We start from the raw sequence: 17,814 nt of genomic DNA on the forward strand, positions 1-17,814 counted from the left end.
CACATTAGAAACTTAGAGCATTAAAAAAAATTGAGATATAATTTATCCTTTTAAATTACACAGTTCAGTGGGTTTTGGTATATTCACGAAGTTGTGCAAACATCATTATTTTTAGAACATTTTCATTACCCTCCAAAAAACCCATACCCATTAAATAATCACTGTCCATTCTTTCCTCCTCCCAGCTCATGGCAACCACTAACCTACTTTTTTGTCTCTGGATTTGTATATTCTGGACATTACATATAAATGGAATAATACAATATCCACGTGGTCTTTTGTGATTAGCTTCTTTCACTTATATAATGTTTTCAAGGTTCACCCATTATGTAGCATGTATGAAACCTTTATTCCTTTGAGTACTTAAATAATACTCCAGTGTATGGTTATACCACATTTTGTTTATTCATTCATTAGTTGATGGACATTTGGTTGTTTCTACTTTTTGGCTATTATGAGTAATGCTACTATGAACATTCATGTGCACTTCGCTGGGTGAATATGTTTTCATTTCTCTTGGATATGTACCTTGGAGTGGAATTGCATGCTTATATGGTAACTCTATGTTTACCGTTTTAGGAACAGCTTGAAGAACTCTTAAAAACACTATTGGTATCTGGATCCTATTTTGAGCAGCTCTGATTTTAATAGGACCTGGCTTCATCTTTTAAAAGTTTCCTAAGTGATTGTACTGTACAACCAGGGGTGATGATGGAAGATGATTCACTATTCCAGAGTCATAATCTTTATTTGATGATAAGAATTTCCTGATGTTTCTGAGATAGTATCACTTAACATTTGGACATGGATAGAATGGCACATTTAACTAATGAATATGCTTACAAACCTGGGTCGAGACTTTCTAGTGTTGCGTGGAGTGGCAATTTTTTTTGGCTCCTCCTAACTTGTTTTTCTGTCCTATTGGTTCCTCAGGCCCACTGTACCACCACAGGATCAGAACATGGCAGGAGATGATAGCATCATTATCCAGCACAGGCATACCTCACTTTATTGCGCTTTACAGTTGTTGCATTTTTTTTTTTTTACAAATTGAAGGCAACACCCTCCATCAGTAAAAAGATTATGACTTGCTTTATTGTGATACTTGCTTTATTATGGTGGTCTGGAGCGAAAACCACAGTATCTCTGAGGTATGCCTGCAATCACTTGTTCCCAGAATCTGTGAGGAACTTGGAAGTTTTCAGAAATGGAGACTTAAAGAAGAAAAGAAACTGTAGTTTCTGTGTATGTGGGTGGGTACAAATTCTGGAGGAGCAAGATCAGAGAATAATACATAGGAAGGTGAACAGAATTTGATAGAAATAGAGAAAAAAAAAACGAGAGGGATTGTGTTTAAAAAGAATTATTACTGTATTTATGAGAAAGCTATTAATGCTGTGTTGTAAGTGGATGATTTATAGAAATTATTTTAAGCTAGTTACAGTCAGTTTTTTAATTAAAATATTTTTTAATTTAAAAAATAAACCCTTTACTAGTTCTTGTCTATGAAGTAGTAACTAATGGAGGTATCAACTTGGTATTATTTGGTGAGTACTTGTTTGAATGTTATGTAAATATAGTACAGTAATCCTGTAATTTGATAGGCCTTGTGAAATGGTTTCTAGTATTGGCCTTTTTTTTGGAGAGAATATTCTGTTAAAGGGGGTTTAGACAGGTCATGAATAATGAGGGGCTTTTCAAGGATTGGGAGGGCAAAGGGTTTATAGAGCCAAGAAATTAGTGGAGTAGGAACAGGACAAATGCATGGAAACAACTGTAGGTAATTAGATACCTTTTCCTTCCTGCCTACACTAAATTATTTTTGATGTTATGTAATGTTCAAGAGTTCACCAGCACTCATCTTTTCCATGGGCATATTGTATCTGCAGAATGGCAGATAACATTGTGGTTTCTTTGTCAGCCAATCCTGGGTGTGGAGGAGTCCAGCTTTGTCCACCAGCTGCTTGAGGGCTGACCTTGCTCTCAGCAGCTGTGGAGAATAAAAGTATCAGCTTGGTCAGCTCCTGGCATGCAGGGCACAGGCAGTTGAGCTGCATGTAATTGGGTCTCATACTAGAGTTCCTTGGCACTCAAGCTGCCTTACTCTCTCCTGGGTTGGGGGATAGATTTCCTTTTCCTGGCTGATCTGGGCCTCCCACATCAGTTGAGGTTCTTAATCTAAATCAGTCCTGTTCTCTGCAGGAATGAACAGTGAATTTCCTCTGCAGAAAAAGGTTGAGAATAATGGGTAGTATTAGAAAAATCAAGAACACAGATTGGAAGTTAAATAAAAATGAAACAGAACTGGTAACAAAAACATTACAACACAGAGCCAAAGGGAGCACCTATGCTGGAAACCTAGGTGAGAGTCTGACTCAGAACCAGATCTTTTGCATTAAATATGAACTATGCAGGTGATGCTAACAAGTAGTTATGCTGTTTTAAAGAAGAGGAAGCTGAGTTTGGAGTCTATTGTATATCTATAATCGAACGGTTAACCTTATAGCATAGCATAGTGGTTGAGAGCACGGACTGTGGAGCCAGATGGCCTGGATTTGAGTTTTAGCTTTACCATTTTACTAGCTGTGAATCTCTGTGTGTCTTAGTTTCCTGTCTGTAAAATGGGAGTGATATTTCTATGTATCTCAGAGTGTTATTGGAAAGGTTAATGACTTAGTACAGCATTTCAGTGGTGTCTGGCACATAGTAAACAGTGTTTGCTGCTATTATCATTATATATTGGATTTAAGCTTTTGGGAATGAGTGAATAAGCCATATAGATGATGTAATGGCTACCTGCCCTTGCCAGTCTAAGATAGCGTCACCACCATCGGCCTCAGGATTGAGTGAACAGCATCTCTGTGAGCATTCTTGATGGAGATTTGTTTCTTGAATATTAATTGTATATTCTAAGTTTTTAGTGATTAAATTCTTAGCTGAGTTAGTAATTCATGTTATCTGGATTAATTATATATATATATTTTTTTTTTGAAAAAAAATATTTATTTAGTCAGTAGATGAGATACTCTGCACCATTGTGTGAACCCCTCCTGGTTTTAGAGGTATCTTCCAATGTTGCCACTTTGTGCCACAATCTTCAAACCCTTTGGTGTTTTCACCAAAATCTTCACAGTTTTCAGCATGTTATCAACAAGTGTCCTGTAACTTTTCAGAATGGTCAAATGTGCCCTTGTTTTTATTTTAGGGTATAATATCATGTTGTTTTTAGTTAGTTTTTATGCCTTAAAGTTAGAGTCATCTTATGAATTGGTGGTATTTGCCTATGTAAGCTTTAATAAACATGCTGGTGGCTGTTAACCATTTCAGTTTATTCTAAACTCTGGAATCACTTGAAAATGCAACTGTTTCACTGAGGCATTTTATCTAGAAAAAAATCCATGGAAAAATGAACAGTTAATAAATGATTTTCTACAAATGTCCCTCTACAGAGAAAGTCTCTGTAGTTTAATCAAGTTGGTTTATTCTGCTGGTATACTTCCCTTATATTACAAGTAATTTAGGCCATTCTTGCACTTTAATCTAGGAAGCTTTTTATAGTATTTTGCTGATATTGTGTTTAAAGAGGTTAAAAATGTAGTAGCAGTTCTCACCTTGTCAAAATCTATCACATCTTTAACTTAGTTTGAAGGAGATGAGGTTAAATAGGGTTTTAAAATTTGGTTGGATAGCTTGACATCACCTGGTGCTTCCTGAAGCTCAAGAACCTGTGACATGTATGAGTTTCTACAGAATTATTTTTAGAATCTCTTGCTCTTGTTTCTATTCTAAGAAGTCTCTTGGAACCTGTTCCAGGGTAGTAGAACTCTTGGGGGTGGAGAGTGATAGGGAGGATGGAAAACAAGTGTAAACTGAATTACCATGGTCTGGCAACTGGGTGCTTATTGCAGAAGCATTCCTATTTACTACACAACTCTGTTTCCAGAAAAGAGGACATAGAATTTCCTCATATGATAGTATGTTAATTAAAGGTGTTGATTTTTATAGTCTAGTTTCCATACCCTATTCATTTTCACAAATCATTGGTGGTAACAGGTTTTAAAGATGTTAGTAATTATTTCGCTAATTTATTCTGTTACCTTGATTTATGAATTCACTGTCTCTGGAAGTTCTATATAAAATTAGTATAAGAAAATTTGAACTGTACATCCTGTTAACTTTATGTATTTCCTTAGGTCTCTATTTCTAGAAGATTTTAGTAACATTTTTTCCTCCTGTGCTTGCACTGTAAACTCCCAGTTTTATCTCTGGACGTGTTTTGCTTAACATCTTAAGCATTAAAACTTTTTTTTTAATGAACAAATTTAGCTATTCTGACATTTTGAGTGTTAATGTGGAGAGCCATATTGACAGAAAATAAGCTTGCCTGAATTTGTTTAGCAAGCACCATTAGAAGTAGATTCTGGGGCCATCATTAATTTTTAAAAGTTCTTTTGCAAGGATCTTATTTGCAATATTTATGCCAATGGCTTTTCATAGTAGCAATTTATGAATATATAACCCAGAGTAGTTAAAAGAGAAAAACAATTATTTCAAAAAAATATTTAAATTTAAAGTAAGCAGTGTACTTTTCATGTTTCACAAAGCAATTATTCTGGTTGAGCCATGGAACTGCAGCCATTATTTATAGTCTAATGGTCAACCTATTTATTATCAAATGTGTATGGAGGATTGATGATTGAAATGGAGATATCCAGTTTTAATATTTATACTGAGGCAGTGAATTGGTACAATTTTAATAGTTTGAAACAGAAAAAAAGTTTGATTTCCTGGTCAACAAGTGGGGATTTAGGTACATTATATCAATGTTTGGTTGTAATAGCAAGGCTACAAAGGCTAAGTCTTTATTGTAAATCACACAACTCAACTTTAGCATCCATTCAACTTAGGTTACATTTTTTTTGTACATGCAGATTTTCATCACCAGATGGCACTCCTGTAAAAAGAAGTTCTCATTTTGCTATATTTAATGTGCCTAGCTTATTTTTATAAATGGGGGAATAAACAGTTCAAAAGATGAGTAAAAAAAGGATCGTGTAATTGAATAAAACAACCAAACTGGAAATCTGTACACATGGTCATGCACCGCTTAGCGACGGATATGTTCTGAGAAATGTGTTGTTAGGGGATTTCATCATTGTGTTTACACACACCTTAGATGATATAGCCTAGGCTACAAGCCTGTACAGAATGTTATTCTGCTGATTACTATAGGCAATCGTAACACAATGGTAAGTATTTGTGTGTCTAAACATACCTAAACATAGAAAAGGTACAGTAAAAATATGGTATAAAAGATAAAAAATAGCATACCCGTATAGAGTGGGTATTTACCACAAATGGAGTTTGCAGGATGGGAAGTTGCTCTGGATGAGTCAGTGAGTAAATGTAAAGGCCTAGGATATTACTATGCTACTGTAGACTTTATAAACACTGTACACTTAGGCCACAGTAAATTAAACAGGAGATAAAACCAAGCACAAGAGAAGATGATGCAGTCAGGAGATGGTAAATAAACACAGGATGTTTGCCACTCCTGCTAGCGTAATGGCATATATTACAACAAACTTTTCATAAGTAGAAAGAATATACCCTAGAATAATGATAAAAGGTATAGTACTGTAAACCAGTAATAGTCGTTTGTTATCATTATCAAGTATTATGTACTATACATAATTGTATGTCTATACTTTTATACTGCTGGCAGCGCAGATTTGTTTACACCAGCATCACCACAAACGTGAGTAATGCATCACGCTGTGATAGCACTAGGTGATAGAAAATTTTCAGCTCTATTATAATTTTATGGGACCACTGTTGTATAAACAGTCCATTGTTGACCAAAATGACATTATGGGGTGCATAAATAAACTAAAAATGATTTTTTAAAAGGTTTTAGCTAGGAGCACCACTCAACCAGGCAGATTTTTTTCGGATGCTTAGCTTTATGCTTAGGATAGAAATAGAGTATTAGTGCTCGAGGTGATTTTAACTCCTTTTACTTCAGAAATGCTAATATGTTTTACATTTGTATGATGCTTCACAGTTTAAAAAATGTATTTATGTGTATTCATATCTAAGAATACTAAGAGAAAGCTCTAAAAGTAATGCAAAACAATGAACTTTTTTCATATAATACAACCAAAACAAACTCAAACCAACAAAATCTCAAAATTGTTAAGCTCAAAAAAGGATGCAAAATGTGTACTCATTGACTGAGAGTCAGATTTAAGTATAGTAAAAAAATTTTAAACCATATTGGGCATATGAGATAATTCTGGTTAATTGGTTATTTGCTATTATAGTGTATGTAAAAGGCAGTGCCGTAATATACCTGTGGCCTTTGTCTAGCATTCCAGTTAATAGAGGACCTGTTGAGAAGATAAGTAAATAATATCAGGACAGTTAATACAGAAAAAACTTACCAACTTTGTCTAGCTAAATAGGTTTCCGAGACATGATTTTCCTTGTGATGCCTAAATTGATATGCTGTAGTTAGTCTCCTCTATTTTAAAGTCTTAAAGATATCTAGAAATGCTAGTATAATGTCATTTCATTAACCTGAGAAGTATTAAGATTTGTAAATAGGGGAACATTGGTCCACATCATGTGACTACTTGCTTTGAAATCTTTGTAACTGATTGTTCTAGAAGACAGATTCCATTTATTGTTCTTTTTGCAATCATTGGCTTAATTTGGCCTTTCTTAGGTTGTTTTTAATTACTAAAAGTTACCAGCTCCTGCAGCATGTAATTCAAACACATTTATCAAATGTCTCTTACATTGGCAGCTACTGAGTGGTGAAGGGAACAAACAAAATGTGTTTCTGGTCTTCACTTGCTTATGATATTAAGGTAGTAAGGCAAGTTAAATATAGAAGAAATAGAGAGTAGATAAGCTAAAATATGAATTGTATATAAGTACTTTAAAAGTTAAGGAAAGTTAATATGTAAAAAGCATTTAGAAATATCCTAGAAATCTGTAGCCTGTTTTGGAATATTTTAAATGGACCGTGATGGGAACCTAAGGGTTTGTTAGTGTGATCTCTTATATTTGAATTATTTGCCTTTATACTTCTATGTTATGCCAAAAATTAAAACGATCCTGATACTTTACATTTTAATTTTGCATGTTTATTTTATCAAGGAAGATTTTTTTTTAAGGTAATGTTTTTGAAGTATATATTACTTTAAAGTTTTATTAAATATTGAGTATACAGACAGCTAATCTTATTTATTTTTTATTTTTTGCGCCTACAGCCCCTGGTCTTCCTAGGTGGTCTCCCATCCAAGTACTAACCAGGCCCAACCCTGCTTAGTTTCTGAGATCAGATGGGATCGGGCTTGTTCAGGGTGGCATGGCCGTAGACAGAATATTAATCTTAGATATTGATGGTTGTAATATGTATTGTGATTTAAGAAATTTTATAATATGAGAAATGTGTATAATCAACGGTTTGATAATTGTATACATAAATATAAAGAACAAAGCAAAGAATACCCACGTACCATGTTCTAGTTAAGAAAAAAAAATAATATCTTCGAAGTTCCTAGGGTGCTACTTCCCCATCCCAGTCTGTGAATTAGGCAAAGTTAGCCTCTAACCAGAATTTGTGTTTATCCTTTCCTTGCTTTTCTTTGTAGTTTTAACACTTATTTTTATAAACAATATATAATTAATTTTATGTTTCTTGAATGTTAAATTAATGTAACCATAGTGTGTATATTCTTCAATGACTATGATTTCTTCTTAAATTTGCCTTAGTTTATGTCCCTGAATTTTTTCCCATATGTATATGGCCATTATCCATTTTCATTGCTTCGTAGTATTCTTAGATGGGAATATATTGAAAACAATGTTTGGATTTTTCCCTTGAATGTACTAGTACCTGTCTTTTGGTGCAGACATGCTAGAGGTGTATATATGTGGGGTGGTATATGCCAGAGAATAGAATTGCTAAGTCATAGGGTAATGTAAGATTGTTATACAAAGTAGTTGTATTAGTTTACACTCAAACCAGCAATAGTTGAGCAGTTCTTTATTTCATTTTCTTGCCATCACTTGGTATTATCATGTTTGCTAACCCTGGAGGTTTTGAAATAGCATCTCATTGTCATTTAAATGTGTATTTTATGATTATGAATGCCTTTGTTAAGCGTCTTTTAATATATTAGTGGGCTGTTTTGGTTTCCTGCTATGAAGTTCTGATCACCTCTTGCTGGTTTTTCTGTTGGGTAATTTTCTTTTTCTTCTTGATTCATAATATTTCTTAGTATAATTTAAATACTAATTCTTGTCAGTGTATGTTGTTAAATATTTCCCCAGTTTGTATTTTCACAAGACTAGCTGCCTTTTTAGGAAAAGTTTTAAAATTTTAAGTTATTTATTATTCTTTGCAGTTTTTTTGTACTGTTTTAACTCTTTTAAGAAAACTGTAACTCTCATAAGTTAAAAATTACTCTCTACAGGGTGAACAAATTTGCCTTATTGTCTTCTGAAATCTGTAATTTTGCTTTCTGTATATTGTTAAAATAACTGAAAATTGATTTTTTAATGTATGGTATAATAAGTATAGTCAACCAGTTCTTTCAACTTTATTTCTTTAAATGTTGACCTTTCCTTACCATATGTACTACTGCCATCTCTGTTGGAACTCATAGCTCTCTCTGTTTGAACTTCCTATTCTAATCCATTGGGCAGTTTGTCTATTCCTGTACCAGTGTTGTACTGTTGTAATTACTGTAAAATTGTAATCCATGAAAGCTGGAAGATCAGTCCTGTGTCTTATTTTTTTTAAAGGAGCGTCTTGGCTATCCTTGACTATTTGCTACCTTATGTAAATTTTAGAATCTGCTTGTCAGATTTAAGACAATAACACTTTGTTGGAATTTTGATAAGGATTAAGTTGAATCTGCAGTTGAGGGAGAATTATCACTTTTGTTGAGAGAACTTTTAAAACAGGTTATAACAGTTTTTATGTAAAGAGCAAGATAGTAAATATTTTCTGCTTTGCCTTTGTTATATGTATTCAGTACTGCCATTTTAGTGCAAAAGCAGTCACAGACAGTTTCTTTGGAAATTGATAATTTTTTTGTTAGCTAGCATATATACTTAATTTTTATACATTAATTTTTTTGTATCTAGTTTTGCTAAAATTAGTTATAATTTATCTGAAGATTCTTTAGAGTTTTCTGTGCACAATTGTTAGGGAAGTGAACTTGTAAAAGTATTATTTTCTTTGTGAGTACGTATGTCTTGCCATAGCTAGAACCTGCAATTCAGTGTTTAGGAAGCATTTGTGGCAGCAATTCCTAGTTTTTGTTGTTTATTTTTGTCGTCTTTTTTAAAAATTAAATTTATTGGGGCGACATTGATGGATAATATTATATAGGTTTCAAGTGTACAGTTTAATAGTTCATCTGTATATTTTATTGTATGTTTACCACTCAAAGTTAAGTTTCCTTTTGTCACCCTATATTTGACCCGTTTTACCTTCTATCCCCCTAACCCCTTTTGCCTTTGGCAAGCACCATACTGTTGTCTGTGGCTATTGAGTTTTTGATTGTCCTGTTTATTTGTTGCTTTCTGTTTTATATTCCACATATGAGAGAAATTATATGGTATTTTTGCCATTTAAAAGAAGTGCTTTTAACATTTGATTATTCAGTGTGGTTTTATTCAGTGTGGTGTTTGCTTAAGTTTAGATACCCTTTTATCAAGTCAGAGAAATATTCCTGTTTCCTAAGAATTTTTATGTCGAGTGAATGTTGAATTTTATCAATGCCTTTTCTCTGTTGAGATGTTTATATGATCATTACTCTTCAGTGGGGAGTAGCAGTGTGGTAACAGGGCTTTTTATTGTTTTAACTAAGGTCCTCATTCCTCTGGATCGTACACCTGGAAAGCAGAGTCTTTTTAAAACTCTGCTGCTTATGGGTGACTCCATTATTTCTGGTTTCAATCCAGGGTGTTATTATTTGCATTTTGTATGTTTGTTGGGAAGTACCACTTGCAGATCCAGAACTTTTAACCTTTGCCAGGGGCGTGGATGCAAAGGTACTGTGGGGATGTGGAGTGCAAGGCTGAGAAAAATAATTTAGAGTCCTAATGGTTATTATCTGGGTAGAGCTGAGCATAGATACAGAGGTGCTTGCTTGTTTATTATTTATTTATTTACAGATAAATAAATTCCTTTTTAATGGACAGTGAAGATGTCTTGAGTTAAGAAATTTTTCTTTCCTTGACCAAAAGAATATTTAGGAAATTGTACCCAAGTGGGTATTCTTGGTTTACTGCTATCACTTTGTAAAAATGATTTGTTGCTAAAATGGAATGTTAAAACTTTTTATATGTTCCCTGTAGCCTGAAATGTTATGGTCATTCTTCCCCCCCCCCTCTCTTTTTTAATTCTCCCCCTCCCCCAACTTCCACCCCTGACCTATGGATGTTGCCATTTCCCTTTATAAGAACTGGATCTCTGAAGGCAGGGCATCTCCTTGCGCTCAACAGCATGCACCTGGGGCCTTGTGTACTTGTGGGGCAGGGGGTGGGGGGTGGGTGGCCTGGCGCACCGAGGGTATGGTCCGTGGCTCCATCTGAGATGCAAACCCAGGACCTTCTGCGTATAAAGCAGACATGCTGACCACTACACTATGTAGCTACCCCTGTTATGATCATTCAAAATTAAAATTTTTAGCTTTCCATATATTGCCTCTCTTTTCAACATTTAAAAAAATGTGATATAGTTCATATTTAGTCACTAGAAGTGGATTTTTGTTTTGCTATTTTCCAGCTCCTCTCCTGCCCTTTATTTTGAAGCTTCTGTTTTCTGAAGAGACAAGATTCCTTCCTGCAAGTTCAGATGTTTTGAAGTAGCTCTTGGAGCAATAACAGCCAAGCCAAAATCTTATTACTAGGTTTATGAGGTTTCAGAGTAGTGCTTTGAAAAATGCTGGTTTTAGACATAATGGCTTTTCCCATTTAGGACCCTGACAGCAGAGAGAAATCTGGCTCTTTAAAAAGAGGACCTTGAGAAGGCCGATAATAAGCTTCTAGGCTTTCCTAAGTGGGGAGAAGGGAATAGGTTAGTATACAGCCTAAAAGAGATGGGTTGGAACAGTTAGGGCAGTGTAGTGTGCCTCTTTCCTGGACTTTTCATCCATTGAATCATTTTTTAAGTAAGTGGTAGACAGTTTTCCCTAATTGTTCCTTTGGGAACAAAGCAGGTACCTTTTGTTTTTAGGGGACCAGAGAACCCATTAAATAAGTTGGTGAATTCTAAGGTTTTGTTTCATGATCAAATTAGCAGTTATATTGTTAGCTTTGCCCTGTTAGAGATACCCTTAAGCTTTAACTATACTTTAGAGCTCTACTAAATTCTCAGAGCAGGGATTTTAGTCTGGGCACCCATGGACAGACTTGGGGAGGGATATGGAGGATATATATCTTATGGAATTTCAGGCAGAATTTTGTGTGGATATGCATTTTTCTAAAGAGAGGGGCCATAGTTTTCATCAGATTATCTTGAGTACTTAGTCATCCTAAAGGTAAGAGTCACCATATTAGAATGAAGCACACCTTTAATGGCAACATTTTAAAGTGTTATTTTTATCTTTAGTGAGGTTGTGAAATGCAAATCTGGCAGCCAGGAGAGCTAGAGAGCATTCTTTTAGGAAGGGATGTTTTGAAATAAGTATTGAAGCTTAAAGCTTAGGGAAGACCTCTGTATGAGCAGTTCTTCATCTGGCCACGTCATCTGTGCCTTGAATAAATGGACTCTTTCTAGTTAAAATTTCAAATTCTTTTAATTTTGTGCAGTATTTCAGCAAGGGATCTACTTATCTTAACTCAGTTCTCCCTTGATTATTCAATTAAATTGTGATTCTAAATTTTTGACATTCCAGTTGCTTTCTGAGTAGCATGTGGATTAGTGCCACTAGGTAGATACTCAAGATTTCTGCTTTCAGTTGGAATCCTCGGTGTCACTTTTCAGTTCTTTTTACTTGTTTTCTGTCAGTTTCCTTTCGTATTCAGCTTAGCAGTTACAGGCCTTTGCCATTTTCTTACACCCCTCCCCCCCAATCTAGTGGTCACACTGCAGATGTTTTTGTCTATTTTATTAAAAAGTCAAGACAGAGCAAACATCCTGTATTAGCCCCTGGAAAAACAAATGTAACAGGACATATAATAATCACTGTCCTCATGGAGCTTACAGTGTATTATTAGACTTGTTCAGAGTATCTCATTCTTGGAAGATTCTTCTTTGATGCTTTGTATACCACATCTTGCAAGTACAGTTAGTTTAATCTCTCTTCCTTACTCGCCTTGGCTTTTTTCCTCACCACTGTACCGAAAATGTATTGGCAGTGGTCACCGGTGATTTCCTCATTGCAGAGTTCCAATGGACATGGGTGTACAAATATCTCTTCGAGACCCTGCTTCCAATTTTTTGGGGGTATTACTGGAAGTGGAATTACTTGGATCATATGGTAATTCTATTTTTAATTTTTTGAGGACCTTCTGTACTGTTTTCCATAGTGGCTGCACCATTTTACATTCCTACAAGGGTTTCAATTATTTTACATCCTCACCAAAACCTGTTATTTTTTATTTTTTATTATACTAGCCATCCTAATGTGTTTGTGAAGTGATACTTTGTTGTTATGTTTTTTATGACATACTTTGTTATGCTTAGCAAATATTTGTTGAATAAATACAGTAACATATGCACAATTGTTTTTGTCTTGGAAGATTAATTATTTTTAAGTGGCTTTTGCTGTTAGGTATAGCTTGCTCCTGGCCATCACATTTTGAATTGGATTATTGCCAAGTAAAATCTTGGCTGGATGCAATGGCGTCTTTGGGTTCAAATGGGAAGAGGCAGATAAAGCTACATGTAGTAATAACTACATATAGTGGTAAAATAATGGCTGGTAAAAATTTGTGGTGTTTGAGAGTTTTGTTTAGAATTGCTATAATTGTAAACCTTAGCCTTTTTGATTGTATTAGTAAAATTAACTTGAGAGCTGCCAGGAAAATCTAAAATCTTAATGGGTTGTTTCTTGAGACTGTATTCTAGAGAACCTTTGTTCTATCTCATGTTTCCTCCTATTCTCTGTATTTTATGCTTACTTTTTACTGTAGGTTGGGACTTTTGCTTACCATGCCTGCTTTTTTGCAGATTTTCTATTTTGTACATACGTTATTTTGTATATACTGTATATGATGACTTCGGTGAGCAGTGACCGTTCCCGAGGTGCTCGGGAAAAAACACAGATTTCAGCAACACAGGCAGCACAACTACAGAAGCAAGTAGTACAGGTAAGTTTTTATGGAACTCTTATTTGCTTTGTTTAGAGTTACGGAAATTAAGCACGTATAAATGTCCTTCTCCTTTGTAGAAAACCTCAGGATTTTAAACCTTGTTTTTAAAAAGTAGATAGTATATACTAGGAAAGAGGAAATATCATTGGTTCAGGTACAGTTGGATGTTATTCCTTATTTAATCCTTAACTTTTCCTGCTACCTATTAGCATCTAGGCCATCTGCTTTTTAAAATTATTAATCTAGGTGTGTCCCTGTAATATAATATTAAAATTGAAAGTATATGTAGAAATGGTATGTTGAAGTGGAGAGATATCTGAATTATAAGAGAGTTCCAAAAAGCTTCCTTTTCTTTCAAGCATTGTTACCTAGGAAGAGTGCTTTAATCTTAAGATGTCTTTTAATTAACAAGATCCATTTGTATAAAATATTCAATGTTAAATAGTCCCTCCTCAGTTTGTTTATATTATTTTAAATGAAGTGAGACAATCCAAGTAAAATGCTAAACATAGTACCTGGTACAAAATAGAACATTCTGTACATATTATTCATTAGGTTAGCAAATCTTTTTTCAGAGGCAGTATGGAAGTAAGTAAATAAACCTATGCGGTCCATTATAATTTCAGATTGATTATTTCACTATACTTTGATAGCTAATTATGTGTACTTTTCATAATCATTCATACCAAGTGCCCTCTTGATATTAAGGGACACAGGGAATGGATTCTGCTTAATTGGTGCATTACATTTTAAAGTAAATGGTTAGCCTCATATTTTGCTATCAACAGACATACATCTGTTATTCAGTGCTTGCTCCTAAATACACTTACCCTGATAAGTATTTATTTATAACTCTTCAAGAAAGACTGTCTGTTTCATGAATAGAGAGCCTCTTCTTGGAGAAATTCAAGTTATGAGTAACCACATGTATAACCCTGCTAATAATAACAGAAATGTAAATTAAAACAAAGATTTTTACAAATTAGGACTCAAAGCATGGTCTTTTGAAGGTAGGCTTCATAAGTGAAATGTTGAGACTGTAAACTGCCCCGTCTCCCACCCAAGTAAAGTCTTTGGACAGATTTTCAGAGAATCAGTGTCTCCGGACTGGAGAAGGGAGGGCTCCCTTCCTCCCAAGGTTTGTCACTGAGAGTTTTTCCATGGGCCCTTTGGGGATGGCTCATTTTAAAGAATTTGAAGAAAAGGCTGCTGTGTGGGAAGGATTTCTAGACCTTTAGATTACTAATTTTTTTTAATCAAAATGTGAGAATTTCTCAAAATAGTATTATGAATTAGTAAAATTTTTCATGTTCATTTATTCATTAATCCCATTTTGGGAATTATATTCTAAGGAAAACGCCTTCAAAGGAATGAGGAAGAAGTTTATTGCTCAATTCTAAATGTCCTGTGGTAGGGGTGTCCTGAGAAAACCTATTGAAGAAGCAGGATTTAAGAGACAAAACCATGAGCTCTCTTGAATTTGAATAAACCTGGGTTTGAGCCCTGCTTCCGCCACTTTACCAATTAGATGAATTATTTAAATCTCTTTTGACAGCAGATTTTTAAAAACATGCTTTGAGAGAAGAAAATTTCAAAAGTAGTACACATTATTATTCCTGAATATCCTTCATCCAGATTCCCCAGGTGTTAAAAGTTTTACCACTTTTACTTTATCCTTTTCTCCCTCCTATAAAGGAGAAACTACATACACCTTTTCCGCTGAACCTCTTGAGAATAAATCGCAGATGTGGTGCTTCTCCACTTGTAAATACTTTAGCGTATACGTGTTTTTTAAAAAACAAGGACCATCTTTTACATAATAGCACAGTTATCAAAAAGCAGGAAATCACTTCTATATTTAATCTTTAGATCATATTTATCTTTTACTGATTGTCCTAATATCCTTTTTAGGTAACATTACATTTAGGTGTCAGTTCTCTTTAGTCTCCTTTAATGTGGAAGTTCCTCTGTTTCATGATATTGACATCTTTGAAAAATACAGACCAGTTATTTTGTAGAATGCCCTAATTTCGGGTTGTCTGATATTTCTTCATGATTAGGGTTGTGCATTTTTAGTAGAAATAGCACAAGTGATAGTCTGTCCTTAATGCGTCATATCATGATTAACGGAACATAGGTTTGTCCTATATACTGGTGATCATTTTTATCTTTTGGTTAAAGTTATATTTCTCTAGTACCACATACAGAGATGAGAATTCTAGTTTTCAAAAGTTTTAAGTGGTATATTCTTTGCAGAGGATGGTTTGAGGAATTAGAAATTGCATTAGGTGTAGCCAGGAAGTGATAACCTTTACTCTTATTGCATATCTTACATAAATTATAAAGTGACTAATAATATTTGAAATCACGATAGAAAATGCCTGGTTTCTGAAAATGCCTGGTTTCTGAAAATGCCTGGTTTCTGATCAACTGAGAAAGGACACAAAATTATACTTATCGTACAGTACAACTGTTAAGACATTTAAGGAAAAAAAAACTAGTAGACTATGTTAAAAATGTTTGCCTTTGTGTGATGGGCATAAGGATGACTTAAAAAAATAATCCTACTTCATCATCTTTTCCAAATTTTCTGGGTGACAGATCAAACAGAAAACATTTGGCTCCACTAGAAAAGCTATCAACACATTCTTCATTGTGAAAGTAGCTTAGCTCAGTATAAGCCAAGTGAATGGAAGAGAGATCCAGAGGATGAAATTAGTAATGCTTCTTTTCTTGGCAAGACTTTGTTTTCAACTTGACAGTTGTGTGGTAGATGTCACTAATGCTTGATGTAGGGAAGGGTGCACTAACCTTGTTTAACTTTGAATTACCAGTTGGTTCTACTTATTCCTCTGATTTCACAAGCTGTGCAGATCTCTTGTCACTTAGAGCTCAGCCTGGTGACTTTCCTATCATGCTCTAGTTTATGTTTGATACTTTGTTTATGTAATACTTAATTTTTTTCTTGACTAGGGTAGTTGGAAAAGGTAAAAATATTTAAAGTTCTGATTTAAAATGCTTTATATTTCAATAATGGGCTATGCTAGTATTGCATGTACTTGTTAAACAGCTGTTAAGTGCATCAGTTGTGCTTTCAGAAGTTATGTCTCGATGATCTATACCCTTTTAGGAATAAAACAGATGACACCACTGAAGAGAAATGCAATAATCAAGTCATAGTACTGAAGCCGAAAGAGCTAAGTCCGAATAAATTAGTAATAGTGACAGTTAGAAATGTATGGCTATGACAGCATCAGAATGAAAATATAGAAATATGTAGAAGCTTCAGACTGTTGGCATATGTATAACAAAATGTTGTTATTAATAAGTATTCTGCTTATAATCTTTAGTGAAAGTCTATCAGCTTGAGTGTCTTCCTGTTAATATTTTATATAAGACATTTTAATAGAGTCAGGAGAAGCTTTTTTTGTTTCTGTAACTTATGTACATTTAGGAAGCATAGGCAATTCTCAGGCAGTTTTCAGGTTTAAATATTGCTACCTTTAGAACTCTTATTTGTGACTGTTTACCCACCTTGCTCCATTACTTTTAATTGATCCTACACCCTTTATCAGAAAGATATTACAGCCAAAGCCCTTGACTTTGGTCTATCTTGGATTCTGTGACATTTCTATATACTCTATTTTCTATCTGAAATGTCTTGAATCATACTCATTCTTCTAATACACATAATATACTATAGCGATTGAGTGTCCACAAGTGGTCTGTGATTCACTTTCTTGAATTTTTTTCCCTTTAATCTTTTTATTTTAGCACCTGTTTAACACTGGTGTTTTTCCCTTCACATTTTCTTTTTTGAATTTCTCCCAGGGCTGCTTCTGATCTGTTGAAATTTTTTCTCTAACATTTTGTTATGAAAATGTTGAAATAAAAAAAGTTGAAAGAGTTGTATAGCGGAGCACCCATATACTCACAGTTACCTCTTTGCTGTATTTGCTTTATCACATCTGACTGGCTATCCATCATTTTATCTTATTTTTTGATACATTTCAAAGTAAATTAAAGACATCTGTATGCTCTACCCCTAAATACTTCAGTGTATATATCATCAATGATAATATTTGTTTAGGTCTCTTTTTTTAAGGTGATATTTACACAGGTACATTGTAATTGTATGAGATCATTTTTTGTTGGATGCACATACCTGTGTAACCTAGTCCTTTATCAAGATATAAATATCGTCATTCCAGAAAGTTCTGTCGGTTTTGTTTTTGTGGTGCAGACGTCCTGCCTGCTTTAGAGTACTGGTGATTTTCTTTTTTGTATTGCTGACTGCTTTCGCCTTTGCCCCCAACTCTCATTTCCATGTTTCTGTGTACTCTTTTTTACTTCAGACTCTTGCAGGTTTCCCATAATTCTAGTGTGGGTTGTTTCCCATAATTCTAGTGTGGGCTGTGTTCTCCGAGTTTGCACATGTTGTAGTCACTTTCCTCAGTCTTCAAGTATAAAATG

The 17,814-nt window shown here is 34.4% G+C and overlaps 1 protein-coding gene and 1 non-coding gene across 10 annotated transcripts in view; one reads left to right on the top strand and one right to left on the bottom strand.

The window, feature by feature from the left end:
• The window catches only part of UBAP2 (ubiquitin associated protein 2), a 92,188-nt gene that overhangs the window by 12,397 nt on the left and 61,977 nt on the right, over positions 1-17,814 (top strand). For 3 of the 9 annotated variants that reach the window (XM_036239429.1, XM_036239427.1, XM_036239428.1), the window contains one exon: positions 13,199-13,338. The exons of 2 other annotated variants lie outside the window; for them this stretch is intronic. In XM_036239429.1, coding sequence (XP_036095322.1) covers positions 13,240-13,338 — 99 coding nt within the window. In that variant the 5' untranslated portion in view covers positions 13,199-13,239. Of the gene's footprint in view, positions 1-10,572; positions 12,507-13,198; positions 13,339-17,814 lie in introns of those variants that run through there. 4 more of the 9 variants (XM_036239426.1, XM_016130207.2, XM_016130205.2 and 1 more) reach the window with 3 other exon arrangements.
• On the bottom strand, positions 7,269-7,387 carry LOC118600621. The gene has a single exon (XR_004950123.1). It is a non-coding gene; the product is annotated as a 5S ribosomal RNA (ribosomal RNA).

This window comes from Rousettus aegyptiacus, unplaced genomic scaffold (assembly GCF_014176215.1).
Source record: "Rousettus aegyptiacus isolate mRouAeg1 unplaced genomic scaffold, mRouAeg1.p scaffold_m13_p_3, whole genome shotgun sequence".
NCBI classification, from domain to species: domain Eukaryota; kingdom Metazoa; phylum Chordata; class Mammalia; order Chiroptera; family Pteropodidae; genus Rousettus; species Rousettus aegyptiacus.